Source organism: Stylophora pistillata, chromosome 9 (genome assembly GCF_964205215.1).
Source record: "Stylophora pistillata chromosome 9, jaStyPist1.2, whole genome shotgun sequence".
Lineage (NCBI taxonomy): Eukaryota > Metazoa > Cnidaria > Anthozoa > Scleractinia > Pocilloporidae > Stylophora > Stylophora pistillata.
Genome location: NC_142527.1, coordinates 22,934,107 through 22,950,997, shown reverse-complemented (window position 1 = coordinate 22,950,997; position 16,891 = coordinate 22,934,107). Strand labels below are relative to the sequence as shown.

General features: G+C 35.9%; 1 protein-coding gene across 1 annotated transcript; it reads right to left on the bottom strand.

Annotated features, from left to right (window-relative positions):
* Window positions 1-5,395: 5,395 nt before the first annotated feature.
* On the bottom strand, window positions 5,396-16,699 carry LOC148723855 (uncharacterized; the record flags this gene model as incomplete). Its single annotated transcript, XM_088732370.1, has 17 exons — window positions 5,396-7,330; window positions 7,777-7,819; window positions 9,192-9,223; window positions 9,715-9,778; window positions 10,231-10,266; window positions 10,682-10,807; window positions 10,939-11,085; window positions 11,486-11,561; window positions 11,867-11,954; window positions 12,502-12,588; window positions 13,034-13,116; window positions 13,983-14,065; window positions 14,443-14,561; window positions 15,152-15,208; window positions 15,497-15,532; window positions 16,006-16,089; window positions 16,249-16,699. Coding segments are annotated over 17 exons (1,857 nt in total), but the record flags the coding sequence as incomplete, so codon positions are not given.
* Between the last annotated feature and the right edge of the window lie 192 nt (window positions 16,700-16,891).

The following is a 16,891-nucleotide window of genomic DNA, read 5'->3' as shown; positions in this document are numbered from 1 at the left end:
TTAGTGGCAAAATCAATAAATTGAAAAAGGATTCTGCCAGAGCCTAAAGACTCAAGGAAAAAGAACTTAAGTGAGAAAACACAATGGGTCATAGTAACAAAGGCTTTGTGCATTCAAAATACTGTTTTCCAACAAAAATTAATCATACAAAAGGCACTTTAGCGGCACGCTGCAAGATCAATACATTGAAACTGAAGGATTCTGCTAGAGCCTAAAGACTCAAGGAAAAGGAACTCAAGTGAGAAAAAACATTAGGTGATAGTGACAAAAACTTTGTGTATAAAATACTGTTTTGCGAAACAAATCTTACAAAAGGCAATTTAGCGGCATGCTGCAAGATCAATAAATTGAAAAAGGATTCTTCTAGAGCCTTAATACTCTAGAGACGAGAACACAAGTGTGAAAACACAATAGTTGATACATACCTACATACATACATAGATAATTTATTTGGTAACGCAGGTTGGTTACTGGCAGCATTAAGCTGATGTGGACCTGCGACAAATCTAGCTTCTATTTAAGTAAAGTAATTACAAAAAAAAGTAGAAAAATCCTAGCATAAATTAAAATGTGAGTAGTGATTCAAACTGGTTTATAATCCTAGCATAAATTTCAATAGAGGTAGTAAGATAAAATTCCTAAAAATATTTACAATTTACCAAATCCTCGTTGCCAACTAGAGCAGTTTGATTAAAAGCTATCTTTTCAATAATTGTTGAAAGAGAACGGAGTTTGTTCTTAAATCTCTTATTATCCTCTACGTTCTTAACTGAACGAGGCAAAGAATTCCACGCTATTGCAGACCTATGTCTAAAAGACAGTCTTCCAACATTAGAGTTTGGTAGCTCCAGAGTTAGTTTTAAATTGTCCCTCATATTTCGTATATTTGGACTTTTCCTAATAATTGTTACAACCTGCTCAGGATTGATCCCATAAAAAGCTTTGTGTGTCAGAGAAAGGAGCCTCATCTTATAGAAATAACTTATGGATTTCTAAGAAGACGGTATCACTGATTGGGAATTAGTACCTCCGTGTTGTTTGAAGATAACCTTGGCAGCCCTCAGGTGAATCTTCTCTAAAACACCTAACTTTGCTTACCCCATACAAAAAATTCCATAAGTGATGCTTGGTAAAATTCCCTTAAAATATATGGACTCCAAGATATGAGAGAGAGGGCTTTTGAACCTGCGCAGTTGCTTTACCTTCTTGACCATAGGTATTGATAGATCTTTGATGTGGGGTCCAAGCTTAACTTCTTGTAAATCATAAACCCGAGATAGTATGACTTGTTGACAAAGTTAATGGCATGACCAACCAGTTTGACTGGTCTTAAAGGACCAATGAAAGCATTACTGTTAAGAAGCATAACCTCAGTTTTATCGGGATGAATTGTTAAACGTTCCTGCTACACCACTTAGCTATATCAGTTAAATAAGTTTGGATCTTAAGGCTGACATCATCAAGGGAATTGCCTATACAATATAGAGTTGTGTCATCAGTAAACATTTCCATCTTTCCACAACCAGGCACTTCAGGCAGATCATCGACGTAAATACTAAAAAGCCTGGGGCCAAGTACTGTCCCTGGGGTACGCCAAACTTGACGGTCACTTCACTGGATCTTTGCCCCTTAACCTCAACAAACTGTTTTCTCTCACATAAGTAATTTTCAATCAGATTGTTTTGGTTCCCTGATAATCTAAAGGCTTGGAGTTTGAGGGCCATCGTGTTATGACAAATGTAATCAAATGCCTTTATTAAAGTCTATAAACAGTACCCCCACAGTTTTGTTTTTATCCAGTTCGTGTCTCCAAACTTCAGTCAGGTGCAGCATTAAGAGTTCTGTTGACCTGCCAGTTTTAAAAATCCACTGGCTTTTGTTGGACTTGTTAAAATGGCAGTTAATGGAATCTCCTGTTATGCCCTCGTACACTTTACTAGGAATAAACAATAGAGAAATAGGCCTAAAGTCACCTCTTTTAGAGCTATGTAACTTTTTGGGTACAGCTTTCCCTTTACTCAGCTTCCATCGAGGAGGGTAAATTGGGGATTTTAAACTTACTTCCATCACATAAGACAGGCCAACTGCTACAGCATCTCCTTCAAGTTTGAGTCCCCTTGAGGTAATGTTGTAAGGGCCACATTCTTTTCCAGGCTTAACTCTTTTATCGATCACCCTTTTAATCTTGTGGACATTAAGTTGTACTGGCTCAATAGTAGGTGTAATTTGGTAAATGTGCTGATGTTCATTACCACTGGTATCTGTTAGAATATCATTTGCAAGCCTCTCACCAACTTTAGAGAAGAAGTCATTGAAACTGTCAGCCTTGTGTTTAAAATTTATTGTAATAATTCCATCCTCATTTTTAATTGCACTCACATTGCCTTTTGATTTGCCATGCATTTCACCGGCGTACCAACCTCCAAAAGTCACCTGAGCTCTTTGCACTTTAAAATTTAACTTTCCAATATTCAGCTTCAGCTTCTCTCGTGATCTTAGTTACAAGATTACGTTTTTTGCTATACCGTTTCCATGCATCTGTATCACTTGGGTTCCTTTGAACTTTTCTTAACAAGATATATCTCCTATTCATCTCCTTGATGATATTGCTATTCATCCACATCAGTCCATTGGTGCGAACCTTTACTTTACAGGATTTTAAACGTTCATTCATTATGTATTTATACAAATACTCACAGGCCCAAGCAACATAACCCACATCATCAAAAGTTCCACAAATACTCCAGGGTGATGTATCGAGGTCCTGTCTGAGATGGTCAGAGTTAAGGCTCTTAAAATAAGTCACTTATTTAATCACAGGACTTCACTTTTGCCTTCGCAAATTCACCAAAGCATATTCAAGATGGAGATCAGAAATCCCTGGGTCATGACCGCTTGCAAGTTTCACCTTGGATTTGTTGGACGTAAAGATCAGGTCTATGGTTGTGTTTGAAGATTCCGTAATCCCACTCGGTTCTTCAATCACATTCTCTAAACCAAAATGTGTAGCCACTTTTAACAAGCGCTTCCCCATACTTGTTTTGATATTGGAGTCAAAGTCATCCATGATCATAATGTTGAATATTTTCAACCAAAGATCGTCCAAGATTGCTTAGAGCTTGTAGAAGAACTTACCGTGGGTTGGAGGACTGTAGAAGGTTCTTGTAAAAGGCACTTTAGCGACACGCGATCGGAAAAGGATGCAGCTATAACCTAAAGATTTAGGAGAAAAGAAAACAGATCTGCAAACACATTACGTTATACTAACTAATGCTATTAAAGCTAAACCCCAACGTTGTTTTTAATCTGTGCTACGAAAGAAATAATGATAATGATAGCATGAAATAGAGCTTCACGACTTCTTTTAGTTGTTAAACTATAAAATGAAACGTACTGTGTTAATGATAAACGAAGGAAAGAAAGATGAACGAAAACTGAAAGAAAGCTGAATCACTCAAATATACCTAAACTGTGGAAAAAAGAAAAAAAAAGGCGAAGTGTTAGTGACCACCCAAAAATCCAGTTTCGATGCCGGGCTATTTCTCGTTCGCATTCTTTTCGCTTTTTTTTTTTTTTTTTTTTAAAAAGATGGAATGTCTACGAAAGGCAGACTATAATTTTTTCTTTAACTGATAAGAACTCTCATTGATCTTGTTATTTTCTTGGTTTTTTCTTTCTTGTCTTTTTCGTATGGCGCGAACCACATAATCTCTGGAATTTTAGGAAATTTGCAGTTCGACCAGAATATGGTGTTTCATTCTTTTTCTCTTTCTTACTCTCCTTCTTTCTTTCTCCCTTTTTTCTTTATTTCTTTCCTCGAAAACTTCCCGAGTTCACAAATTAAACTCGACAATTTTTCCAGAACATGACCGCTCTCGCTCGCCCCAGGCTCCCTCCCAAATCGAGGCACGATTGCAAAATCGAGACTCGATTGCAAAATCGAGGCTCGATTGGAAAATCGAGGCTCGATTGGAAAATCGAGGCTCGATTGCAAAATTGAGGCTCGATTGCAAAATCGAGGCACGATTGCAAAATCGAGGCACGATTGCAAAATCGAGGCTCGATTGGATAATCGAGGCTCGTATGTCGAAGCTTGGCAAAACGAGGAATCGTGGTCGTTTTTGATCAGGTGCTTTTGGGCTCGTTTCCCGGAAACCGTGAATGATCCAGCGAGAGTGGTCATGTTCTAGCAAACTTGTCGTCGCGAACTCAGGACTTTTTTGAAATTTTAAAAAGAACGCGAGAGGGAGAAAGAATATTTTTACGCTGCTAAAGAGATGGAGGAAATGGTCCTAAGGTAAGCATTGGTTTCTTCTGGTACATTGTTTTACCGGAGGGTGTTTGTTCCTACTTGCTGCTTCATAGTTTTCGGTTACGTAAGCTCGATAGATTTTCGCGTTCCTATTTTAATTGGTCATTTTTAGCCTAAAAAGGAACATAACTCTTAGGAAATGTTAAAATGGTTTGGACAAAAAAGACTGAGTAGAGGATGAGTAAAACTAACATTCCGGCACCAGAATTCAAGACAGTCACGCGTATGCATAGCTACCAGCTGACATTCATATTAGTGGGAATGGAAAAAAACAAAAGCAAAATTTTCTCATCTTGCAAACAAATGGTAAGAAGAATAATGTTAACTATACTTATGTCCATTTTCCAAGACCATAATAGCTCAGCAGCATTTCATGGAACATGTGAAAGTGTGGTGGGATACTATAATTTTTTTGAAGCTAAATTTGTTATCCAATTTTGTGTTTCACTCATTCTATTCAGATAATTTTGTGAAACACAATCATACTGTGATATTTTTTATAGCAGAGGAATCTATTTTAAATCAAAATTGACTAAATGTTCACAAATGAATGAACGTTGGAGGTTTTTAAAGAAACTGTGGTGCTGTGTCAGTGGGGGTAGATTAATTAAGATGAAATTGTAAACTGGCCACCCTGAAGATTCAAAAAGCTGACGTTTTGAGCATTAACCCTTTGTCAAAGTTAAGGGCCAATACTTGAAACTTCAGCTTTTTGACTCTCTACAGTACAGTGGCTAATTTATAATTTCAACTTAGTTGATATAACCAAATTAAATGTTGACTAGTAAGATTAACATGGACTTGACAATTAAGTTAAAAGAAATTAATTCTTATGAATTAATTTGATAGTTCAGAACAAATAAGATTCCTAAAATGTTAAATATTAACTTTGTAATAGATCCACCAAACTAATCAACTGTAAAAGCTATGACACAACTGCAACAGTTCACTTTTAACAAAATAATCAAGTGCTTGTTGAGCTGACCTTAATTTTCATATAGCCTGACCTAGCGCACTTTATTGACTGAAAAAAAAAACCTTAATCCTTATCTGCGATCATGACTAAAAAAAAAAAGCAAGACATTTTTGATATTAGTAACTGAATTGAATATTTTAATACCTATTAATTTAATAAATACAAGTTGATTTTACCATAGTAAATAATAAACTTAACATCAAATCTGCCATGTTTGTTGTTTAAGTTGAACCTGCTCTACATGAAATAAAATATCAAAATATCCACGGGTAAATTAAAATAAAGGTGTGACTAACTAGGGACATTTTTTTGGTTTGCATGCTTATGGATCATCTTCAAAATATGAACGAGTTTTAACTTCTTGCCACAATTTTTTATATATACATATATATGTATGTACTGTATAATGTAATTTTAACTTTGCCTACTCTTCAGTGCAAGGCAAGAATTAAGCCAAGGGGTCCCTACTCTAGATATTAAATCACTGTGCTCTCACCCAAGGAAGCCAATTTCACACCTTTCAGTAAAGTAAACATGGTTGTGGTTAAGGTTTATAGTTTCATAGAAGCCTAAATTTTTGCACTCTTTTAGAAGTCTTCTAAATTGCATGTGCAACATCAACTATTAAATTCAAATCATAACTAGTTCCAGTATTCGATCTAGTTCATGTTTTTGTTTCATTTTATTTGGAATATTCTATTCTGACACTAAATGAAATGGTTGTGGACTCTTACTGATGTAAAAACAGACTAAAAAACAAAGAAACAAACAAAAAGCAAGTTACCTCATACAGGTATATATTAAGTACTTCCAAAGCAGCTGGCAATAATTAAAGAAAACCAAAAAAAAAAAAAAAATGTGCTTACTATCCTTAGATGAGGGCACAATATTAAGATGACTAGCATTTCAGATTACGTGGGTATGAGTACAATTTTAGTATGAGCCTACTTAGACATTTTGCATATGTTGATTTACTGATCGTTTGATGCTTCATTTGTTGTCTTTGTTCTTGTGTTTATGTTTTGTTATGAAACAAGGACAAAAGCTTAGTGTTTTTCAAGCAAAAGAGAATGGCAGTTGAACCCGGAAACATGATTTGAAGTTCAATCAGTTACTTGGGGTCAGAAAGCATGAAATGAAAAATATATTTTGCTGTTTTTTGACATCGTATATTCAAGATTGGTCTGTAATTTTTTAAAATAAGGATTCCACTTTATGATGAATTGTTTACCACAATAAACAACTAAAACCTTGAAAAGCATAAAGACTCTGACATACTGGTGATGGTTTGAATGATGTCAGTTCTTGGAAGTTTGAAGATCATAGTTTGACCCAGACCATTTGTTTTTCAAATGACCCAATATAAAATGTCATGCAATACATATGACCCACTTTGACTAAATTCTAAACTGAACACTTTTAGTTCCTTATAACACCAACCATATTTACATTAGGAACTGAAGTTTTGGGCTCTACACTTGTTGTTTATCATCAAAACAAAGAACATTTTTAACTTGTTGCTTTATAGCAGCCTCTATTGAACAAATTTTGAAGGACTCTAGCCAGCCTCTACCATTTTTGATGACCATGAAAATATGTGAAATATATGGGAAAGTGAAATTTTATTGCATTGTCCCAAGTTGTGTTTCTGGAAGTCTTTTAATTTACCCTAAGCAGTTTGATTGTGCATTTTTATATTTGGATCTGCTCTACATGAAATAAAATATGAAAACATCCACAGGTAAACAGAAACAAAGGTGTGGCTGACAAGGGTCCTTTTAAAGTCTTTTTAAACTTTTAACATTCTGGGTGATTTTCCACCATTGGCTTTTTTCTTTTTGAGGTTGTTCTCCTGTCCTTCTTTTTCCTTTTCCTTTCATGTTTAACATGTTCGTTCCCCTCTTCATCTTTATGTTCCCTCTTTTTCTCTTCTTCTGTGTGCTCCCTCACTTCGCCTTCTTTCTTTTGCTCCTTTTTCTCTTCTACTTTCTTCTCCTCCTTGTTGATGTCTACACAACTTTCCTCTATTTCTTGTCCTTCTTCTGGGGAAAAAGTTATAATTTTAGACATTGTAGGCTGACCAGTAATTTTCTTTTTCTTGCTGTTGACTCACAATCATATATTTCTCTGATAATTATATTGTCCCAGTTTGGAGGGAAATGCTTTATAGATTGCCAGGTTAAGTAGGGGCCTTAGTTAAAAGGGTCAGTAGGAAATTTCCATAATCCATGGTCTCCAGGTCAAGAATATACATTTCCATGTTCTTTCAATATCTTCTAATAGAGTCTAATCATTTTGTTCAACCTTCTGATTAAATTCTTTTGTAGCTCTAATGACATCCTTATGCCATGTTATCCTCTAAAATGCAGTAGGATGCCAGTGGATCAACTATCATCAGAGATGGCCACTTTTACCAACATTAAAATCAGTATCCTTACTGGTTGGTAAAATACTGGTTATTTTACTTATTAGATAATATGCTTCTCACCTGCTTGTGCAAAAATAATTCCAGATGTACCTGGTAGTGGTTCCTGAAACAAGATAAAAAGTAAAGGGAAGTATGCCATCCCCAAGAGTCACGTGTAACTTACTTTTAACAACAAGGGACAATGGCAAAAACCAAGATGCCACTGCCTCAATCTCTTACTTTCCTTTATAACCATGACTATTATAACGTAGATATAGTATTATAAAATTAAATAGTCACTAATGAAATGTACATGAACTAATCTAATTACATGACCTCATATTTCAATGGCAAATTAAAATAGGGCATTCAATACCTTTACTAAACACACTTGGAAAATGATGTTACTAACATGATCTCTATTTACTTAGTTATTTAGGTTGATAAGTTGTTTACATTATAGCATGACCCTTATTTAAAACTATAGTGATAATAGATACTGTCAGTTGTTCCACCTTGCTGTTGTTAATATTATTTGGTCAGGTGTTGATGTTAGTGTTATGCAGGAGGAAGCCATGACAGTTCATTTTGTTCGGTTGTATGTATATTGACATATCTTAAATTATTTTGGTTAAAATGAGAACTAGATCACATGAAGATCGTTAAGTAAGTCTGCACAAAATAATGCTTCTCGCAAAGAACCTTGTCCCAAGGGACCCGTCAGTCTGCCCCAAGTGTTGCGGCTCACGAAGAACCTCGTCCCAAGGGACCTTTAAGTCTGCCCCAAGTGTCGCGGCTCACGAAGAACCTCGTCCCAAGGGAACTTTCAGTCTGCCCCAAGTGTCGCGGCTCAAGGAGAACCTCGTCCCAAGGGACCAGTCAGTCTGCCCCAAGTGTCGCGGCTCACGAAGAACCTCGTCCCAAGGGACCCGTCAGTCTGCCCCAAGTGTCGCGGCTCACGAAGAACCTCGTCCCAAGGGACCCGTCAGTCTGCCCCAAGTGTCGCGGCTCACGAAGAACCTCGTCCCAAGGGACCTTTCAGTCTGCCCCAAGTGTCGCGGCTCACGAAGAACCTCGTCCCAAGGGACCTGTCAGTCTGCCCCAAGTGTCGCGGCTCACGAAGAACCTCGTCCCAAGGGACCTTTCAGTCTGCCCCAAGTGTCGCGGCTCACGAAGAACCTCGTCCCAAGGGACCTGTCAGTCTGCCCCAAGTGTCACAGCTCACGAAGAACCTCGTCCCAAGGGACCTTTCAGTCTGCCCCTAGTGTCGCGGCTCACGAAGAACCTTGTCCCAAGGGACCCGTCAGTCTGCCTAAGTGTCACGGCCCACAAAGAACCTCGTCCCAAGGGACATGCGAGTTTTTTAAGTTTAAGTCAACTTTTTTTGGTCAATGATCTATGGAACATACAATGCAATATGTTATGGTAGGGTTTTCATAATGTAGCATACTACCAATAATTTTACGTGACATTTTAATGTGCACTACTTCCCTTACCTCATTTGTTTTGCTTGTGTTCGAATCTTCATCTGTCAGGAGGAGAACTAGTCTCAGTATGTAAAAATACACAATTTAACATACCTATATTTTACTATAATTGCTCAAGCAATACAGGTGATGATGATTTATCCAGTAAATTACAGAATTGTATGGCGACTCTCATTGTTTATCAGGTAACAAATAAGAAATTAATAAGCCCTCAACACATAACTTAACATATGACCAGTGTTGATTTTTGGCATTAAGGCAATTTCTTCTGAAATTTTTTAAAGAAAGATGTTATCTCTGTTTTTAGGAACATCATGTAGTCCTAATGTTTGTCCTTATTTTCTGCTTATTATCACTGAGCAAGGCAGATTACCTGTAATTTTCTTGTTGGGTTGCATTACCTTTGCTAAGACTGGGTCTGCTTTTCATGCATGTTCAGTATCATTTGAAGGTACTTCATTTTTATTCTTTACATTGTTTTTTTCATTTTTTGGTAATTACTAGGTTAATACATAATATTTGTATTCCTCACCTAGTATTGTGGATGAAGGGTCACCCTCCAACTGCAAATCGGGAATATTTCCTTGGAATGTCACCTGCAGGCAAAATGAGGAAAGCCATCATGTGACCCAGAATTAACATTTCTTATTTCCTTACCATTAACAATTTCAAAATTTATGCTTAACTCTATGAATAAAACTCAGGTCATAACCCAAACTTTCAACCTGGGTATACAAAATGAATAGTCAAAAAAGATGATTTTGTCTTTTAATAATAATCAAACTGAAAAATTAGGCTGTGTGGAGAAAGAAACGGTTTATACTAAAGACTGGCTATGGTGATAAGAGCTTTCCAGTTTACTTCTTCAATAATACACATTCTTTTTTTCTGTTTTGATCACTTGTGCCATTTTGCTTCATGTCACACACTCATAGGCAGATAATTTGCAGCAAATTGACCAGTCCGAGCATACACTTTACTTAATATGTGGTGTTGTATCATACATTCAAAGATAAGTTGTTACTATGTGTATTCACTTTTTTCTAACCTCTGATCCCAGAAGGGATTTAATCTCTGCCTCATCCTGGATTAAAAAAAAAAAACAAGTTAACAGAATCAAAGATAAGGTTTAATACATAAATTCCACAGTATTTACCAGGGTAGCTGTTTGAACACTTTACAACTGTGACTTTCAAACCTCATGCAGGCACATTGGTGAATATGCAAGCAAAAATCCCCTCAAAATTCATACTTGTATTATGTATCTCATAATGATTAATTTTGTGTGCTAAGAAATACCAGGAGATAGCATATCATTTGCCATATTTTTTCCACCACCTCTAAAAATCAGGATTAAAAGGGTATTTTGAACAAATTTGAATTCACCAAAGGCATTCCATTTGCCTTCTTGAAATAACACAAGTATATTTTAGACTCCAACTCCAGATTTCTAGTACTGTAGTTGTTATTTGTTTTATGCAATATTATTATTTACTTACTCTCTCATGAATATGAAGCACCTCTGGTCTCTCCAAGAGGTCTCCATGTTTTACCACTTCCCTACCTCTTTGGATAGAGAAGTGTAATGGGAGAGCATTGTTGGAGCCTGCCCAGTCATATACTTCCTATATCATTTAAACAGGAAAAAGGTTAGATTTCTTTTTATAAAAAGCTATCTGCCAATCACTGTATGTCTACATAATTTTACCAAAGTGCTATTTACAGTTTAATAATTTGTATCATTGTTTATATGTACCTGGAAGAAGGCACCTTTGATGAACTGGCGCTCTTCCTTGCCGTTTGAGTGGCGGAGGATGATTTTCACTTTCTCTTTTTTTTCTTCCCGACTGACATCTGTAACTCTGGCTTGTCGGGCTTTCCTTATCTTGCTTGATTCTTTAATCTTACAGAATAAATACATGACAACCTCAGTAATATTTCATTGATAATGTAGAAAAAAGGTCTTGAAATTTCTGCTGCTAAGTCTTAAAAGAGAAAGTGGTAATTATAGCAGTTTTTTTGGTAACAAGTATTATTTATGTTGAATCACTTCATTTCACTCATTTCCTTTCCTGTTTGGGGATATGTCTCTGAAACTTGGGCCATACTTTGATGGCTGGTGCTTGTTTTGGCTCCTGAAGTCTTAAAGGAAGCCTTCTAAAAATAATCCTCATTTCATTGCCTGACTTTCTCCTAATGTGTTCTTTATTTTTGTTTATTTCCAACAGGTAATCATGCCACGATTGACATAATTGATATTGGCATTATTTGTGCTATGTAAGTATTTGGGAAAAGCTATTTACCTTGTCATCCTCTATTGCCTTTTGCAATGCACTCTCCTGCTCCTTCTTAGGTGAACGATCCTGCTCTAACCTCTCCCTATTGGAAACAATGAATAACTTATGGTGAATCTCACCAGTGTTCACTTTGATTTGCTGCATCTGTCTGGATAATCAAAACATATTAACCACATAATTTGCATACACCTAGGGTTTTTTAATGTTTGTTAATTGCGAACAAGACATTGTTTGAAACAGCTTAGTATCTGATGTATGAATAACACATCAGACTTGAGCTATATGAGTTTATGAAAATTTTCTGTAAGATCATAAGGTTGTCAATGGGTAACAAGCTGGAAATAATTATTTCTACCTTTATCTTATCGAATATTAAAGATCTCTTACCATTCCCTTGTGAATGCATCCACAGCATCTGCTGCCCTTTTTACTGCATCCACCACATCTTCCTTTGTTGCCAATTTTAGGTTGTCTCCTTGTTATAAGAATCCAAAATACAACAATTTTGTTTCCAGCCATCTTTAAGTCAAATCAGATCAATATTAACCTATGATGTTCAATTTTTAAAAAGGGGCCAAAAAGACATATTAAAACAATTTACCAAAAAGTGGCAACATTTATGCAAGGTCAAACTGGTATGTAGGTAGTATACTGGTGCCTGATGATGGCTTGGGATATTGTACATGACTGCAAGTCAACCTTAAAATTAAAGAGTACATTATCTTTAAATTAATATAAGACTTAAGGTAAGGGAAGTGCTTTTAAAGCAATGGGAGTTTTTCCTCAATCTTCCTTATGTTTATTGTCTGTTTTGACTTGTGCCTACACATAGTGATGACATTAAAATTGAATGAGTACAGACTGACTTGCAGGCATGGGATCCTTTTCAAACATTCCAAACTGAACGTTATTTGCCAAGAAAAGCTTATTACTATTATCAATATAAAATTCCTTTCATTAACATTTACCAACCTTTTCAACAAATTGTATTTTGAGGCTATTTACATTCTTAAAATGCTCACCACAAAAACGCTCTATGAGGATAGGCTGAGAAGTTGTGGGTGCCATTATGAGTAAATCGGACCCAGCACTTCCAAATTTTCTTTTCACTGTCATAAAAAATAACATAAAATGGTAAGAAGAGTTTGAGAACATTGAAAATTATGGGCATTATTGCATCTATTATTGGTGCGTAGAGGTTGTTATGGGGCACTAAATATAGCATAAGGAAACACAACATAGACTAGAAGATAACAGTATATTTTGATATGCTCAGTACTACAGAAAGTAAAACACCCTATTATAAGTACATCCTGGAAGGGAACAGGAGATGTCAACATCCCTTAATAATGAAGAAACATATCTATGCACACACTCTTTACAGTACACAATATCAGTACTTCAGATGTATCCATTTTTAAATATTAGTAAAGTGTGAGAATTACATTACAATCTTGATGTTTAGCCATTAAGACTTAGGAAACTTTTTTAACTTTGACCTTTTTGTCTCGTATCTTCTAGTAAACATCCAAAACACGGATAGTAATTCAATACCTTCTCTCCCAGATCTGGATTTTTCTTTAGTTATCCAAAAGTATAAGTTTCCATGATTGACTCCATGTAGAATATTCAGAATCCTGATGATTTAAGAGAGAGATAAACATATTTGATTACTAATTAAAATTATTTACTACTTAATGTGAAATATAGCATGCATGCATCATACAGTGGATATTAAAAATCTTGAATACCCTTTGTGATGTTTGTGAGTGATGTTTAAGCGTGATGTTTGTATTTCAAATTATAATGTAATTTACGTGTGATGTGCGATCCTCGCAGTAGATAGCGCTATTTATGCAATAGCGAAAATCAGACTTGAAAAAAATCAGGCCTGTACGGGACTCGAACCACTGACCTCTGCGATACTAGTGCAGCGCTCTACCAATTGAGCTAACAAGCCAACTGGGAGCAGGCTGTTAAGTTGATTCGTAATAAACCCGTGAAAGTGATAAATGAGATGCAATGAATATATAAAGTTCATATATTTTTGAACTGCAGTATTAGATACGTGTGATGTGCGATCCTCGCAGTAGCGCTATCTACTGCGAGGATCGCACATCACACGTATCTAATACCGCAGTTCAAAAATATATGAACTTTATATATTCATTGCATCTTATAATGTAATTTATGTTTGAAAACACAGAAACCAGTCAGTTGGAGTAACCTTCTATGTACAAAAAAATTGTCATGTGGGTACACATTGCACCAGGTAAGCATGGTCACTTTTGATGTCTCCATGTGTTTTTAAGTTATATACACAGAAAAGTTTAAAGGCACGGTTCATGCATATGTCTCTCAATAAGAAAAATTAACTATTATGAACTATGATATTAACCTATTTATTTTGTCACTGTGACTTAGTGTAATCGGAAGCTGTTTCTGCAGAGTGCAGCCTGCTTTTAGAGATAAAAATAACCTTTTATTAACTATTGATAGTCACCTTATCACATCAGGTATGTTGTCACCTTCTTGTAGGATCACTGTAACCATGCTTCTCTGGTCAGACCTGGCCTGGTGACACATCTAGATACACAAATTTAAATTAAAGTAGAGTTAGATTTAATGTTATTTCTTTTGGTGTTATGATGCAACACAGTGCATTGTTGCAATGCATGCATTAGGACTATATGTCACCTAGAGAAATTAAAGTTGACAGACAGTAACTGTAGTATACTTTTCCAAATGGGTCTGTTCCTCAGCAAGTGAAATTGACATATGACAAATGTGGCTTCACAAAAGTTTACAGGCTATTTTTATTTCAAATGTGACTGCTAATATATTTTACTTCTCATTAACTCAACACATTGACACCCAGGCATGCTAACTGTATTTATTTACAACAGTTTCCTTGAAAATTGCAAGCCATCCGGGCAAACATAACATCGCTATTTAACACAAACCTCCTCATATGTTAAGTTCAAAAAGATTGGTAGGAGAATATCCTCATGGGCTGATGCCACCTCCATCAGCACTTGTTCACAGTAAAGCACATCCCATGCTCTGTCCACACTCCATTGCACTACAAAATTATTATATTGTGGTCTACAAATAGTAGTGGTATTCAATCAAACTGTCATCCTTTAAGGACATCTGTGTCAAAATCTTCTAAGGGTTGGGTTTTTTCCAAACTCTTCTTCCATTTTCCTTCTTGAAATAACAAGTATATTTTAGACTCCAATTCCAGATTTCTAGCACTTTTGTTATTTGTTTTATGCAATATTATTATTTACAAATAGTAACAGTGTTCAATTGAACTGTCACCATTAAGGACCTGTGCCAAAATCTTCTAAGGGTTGTTGTTTTTTTTTTTTGTTTTGTTTCCATTCCCCAACTCTTGCTGTAGTTTGAAATATGAATCAGACAACTACATAGGGTATAAGCAAGGTTAAGCTTTCTATTTTAGGTTCAAATGCTACTTTTGGCATGAATATTGTTTTGTATCTGGTGGAAATTTATCTAATGTCATCATCCAGGGAGAGCCCTGCATGTAATTGCATTAAATTATTGACAATAATTCCAACATACCTTGATTATTCAGATCCAGAACTCCTAAGGAACTCATAAATTATTGAAAATATTATTGAATTATTGACAATATTTCCAACATACCTTGAGTATTCAGATCCAGAACTCCTAAGGAACTCATATCCTCTTCTACAACCCCAGCTTAAATGTAATGGCACAAAATTGAATGAATTTCAAGAACATTACTTATTGTGCATTACTTCATGCTACAAAACTGCACGAGTCAGTCAGTCTATCTGTCTATATCACACTGTACTCTACTCTACTATAATACTGAAGATTATCCTATTCTTCATCAACAGGAGACCCAATTGTTCATCTCTCTTATTTTTCAATTAAATTACTGAGTAAATAAAATTATGTTCAAGCTAATCCCACTTTGGCTTTTTTAAGTGTATCTGTTTTTTAATCCATTTTATAGAAACATACCTGTTTCCCACTGTTCTGTGCCAGTTAAATGACATGCTATAATAAATGTAGAAAAATATATGGTGTAAAAATTTCCTCCTTTTTGATTTAATTTCTTGATCAGTCTCACATAAATATTGTTGATTTACATCATACCTAATGTGTAAATCTGACTTGGCTTACTTTTTTAGGGCACTTTCTCAGTGTTAAGACTTAAAACACTGGCTTTTAATAGTGCTCTGTAAATTTGCCTTATAAATGGTATTACATGATACAATTTGAAATCATCTATGTAAACTATCTGCAGTTTTAAACTTGATTTCTAGTGTAATGTGCATGCTTTTTTCAGAAAATATCCTTACCCACCCCGGAGATAACTATTAGATATTCCAATCAGGATTGGGTTTTTGGTCTGCAATAGCCAAAGATCATGATTTTTTTTTTTTTTTTGGGGGGGGGGGGAGGGGTCATAGAGGAAAAATAAAAAAACCAGCATTTTGATGCTCTTTAATCATTCACCATGGTATTACCTGAGTCAACATTTACTGGGTTACTAGCTAAATAGCTCCTGTCGAGGTCACTGGTAGCCATGTCATCAAAAGCAGAAACACCATCTGTTCAAAAAAAAAACACAACACAGTTTTGAATTGTGTCACATCATAATCATATACAGGCAGATGGGTCACCTGCTTCCAGTCAAGATGCAAATGGAAGATTGAATAAAAAACAGTAACTAAGTTTATAACTAGTGTGCAAATCAATCAAACACTTGCATTCACTTGTAGGCAATGTCAAGTCCACTTGATTAACAACACCACTTGCCACCCTTGCTTCATCACTGGAAGTCCCTGGCTGGATGACTGAGTTTGTCACACTTGTTTGAGATGAGCTGGGATTTGGGTGAGTGGTTGATTGTTGAGAAAGCGAGGAAGGGTTGGAATTGAGCAGAGCAGAGGAAAGGGAGGCTTGGGATTGGTTTGTGGAGGGTGGGTTAGAATTAGGCTGAGCTAGGAAAATGGAGGGCTGGAATTGGTTGGTGGATGGTGGGTCTGAATTGGGCTGCTCAGGGTGATGGGAGGGATGGGATTGGTTTGTGGAGGGTGGGTTGGAATTGGGCTGAACAGAGGGAAGGGAAGGATGGTTGGGATTGGTAACTCCTGGTGTTGGTATGGACTCAGGGTTAGGGTTAGATCCTGAGATGAGAAATAAAACAAAGACTTTAAATCAGCCATTTGAATTACCATTAAAATAGTGGAAAGATGCAAGAATTACTAGTTTTTTATTGATAAATCTATGACAAACAAATATTGAAAATTTTTAAGAGGCAAAGATCCTTATTGCCAGTCGGCCAATCAATGGTAATGAACATTAAAAGGGTAAATATTGAAAAGTCAGAATTTAAATATCAAAGTTTTT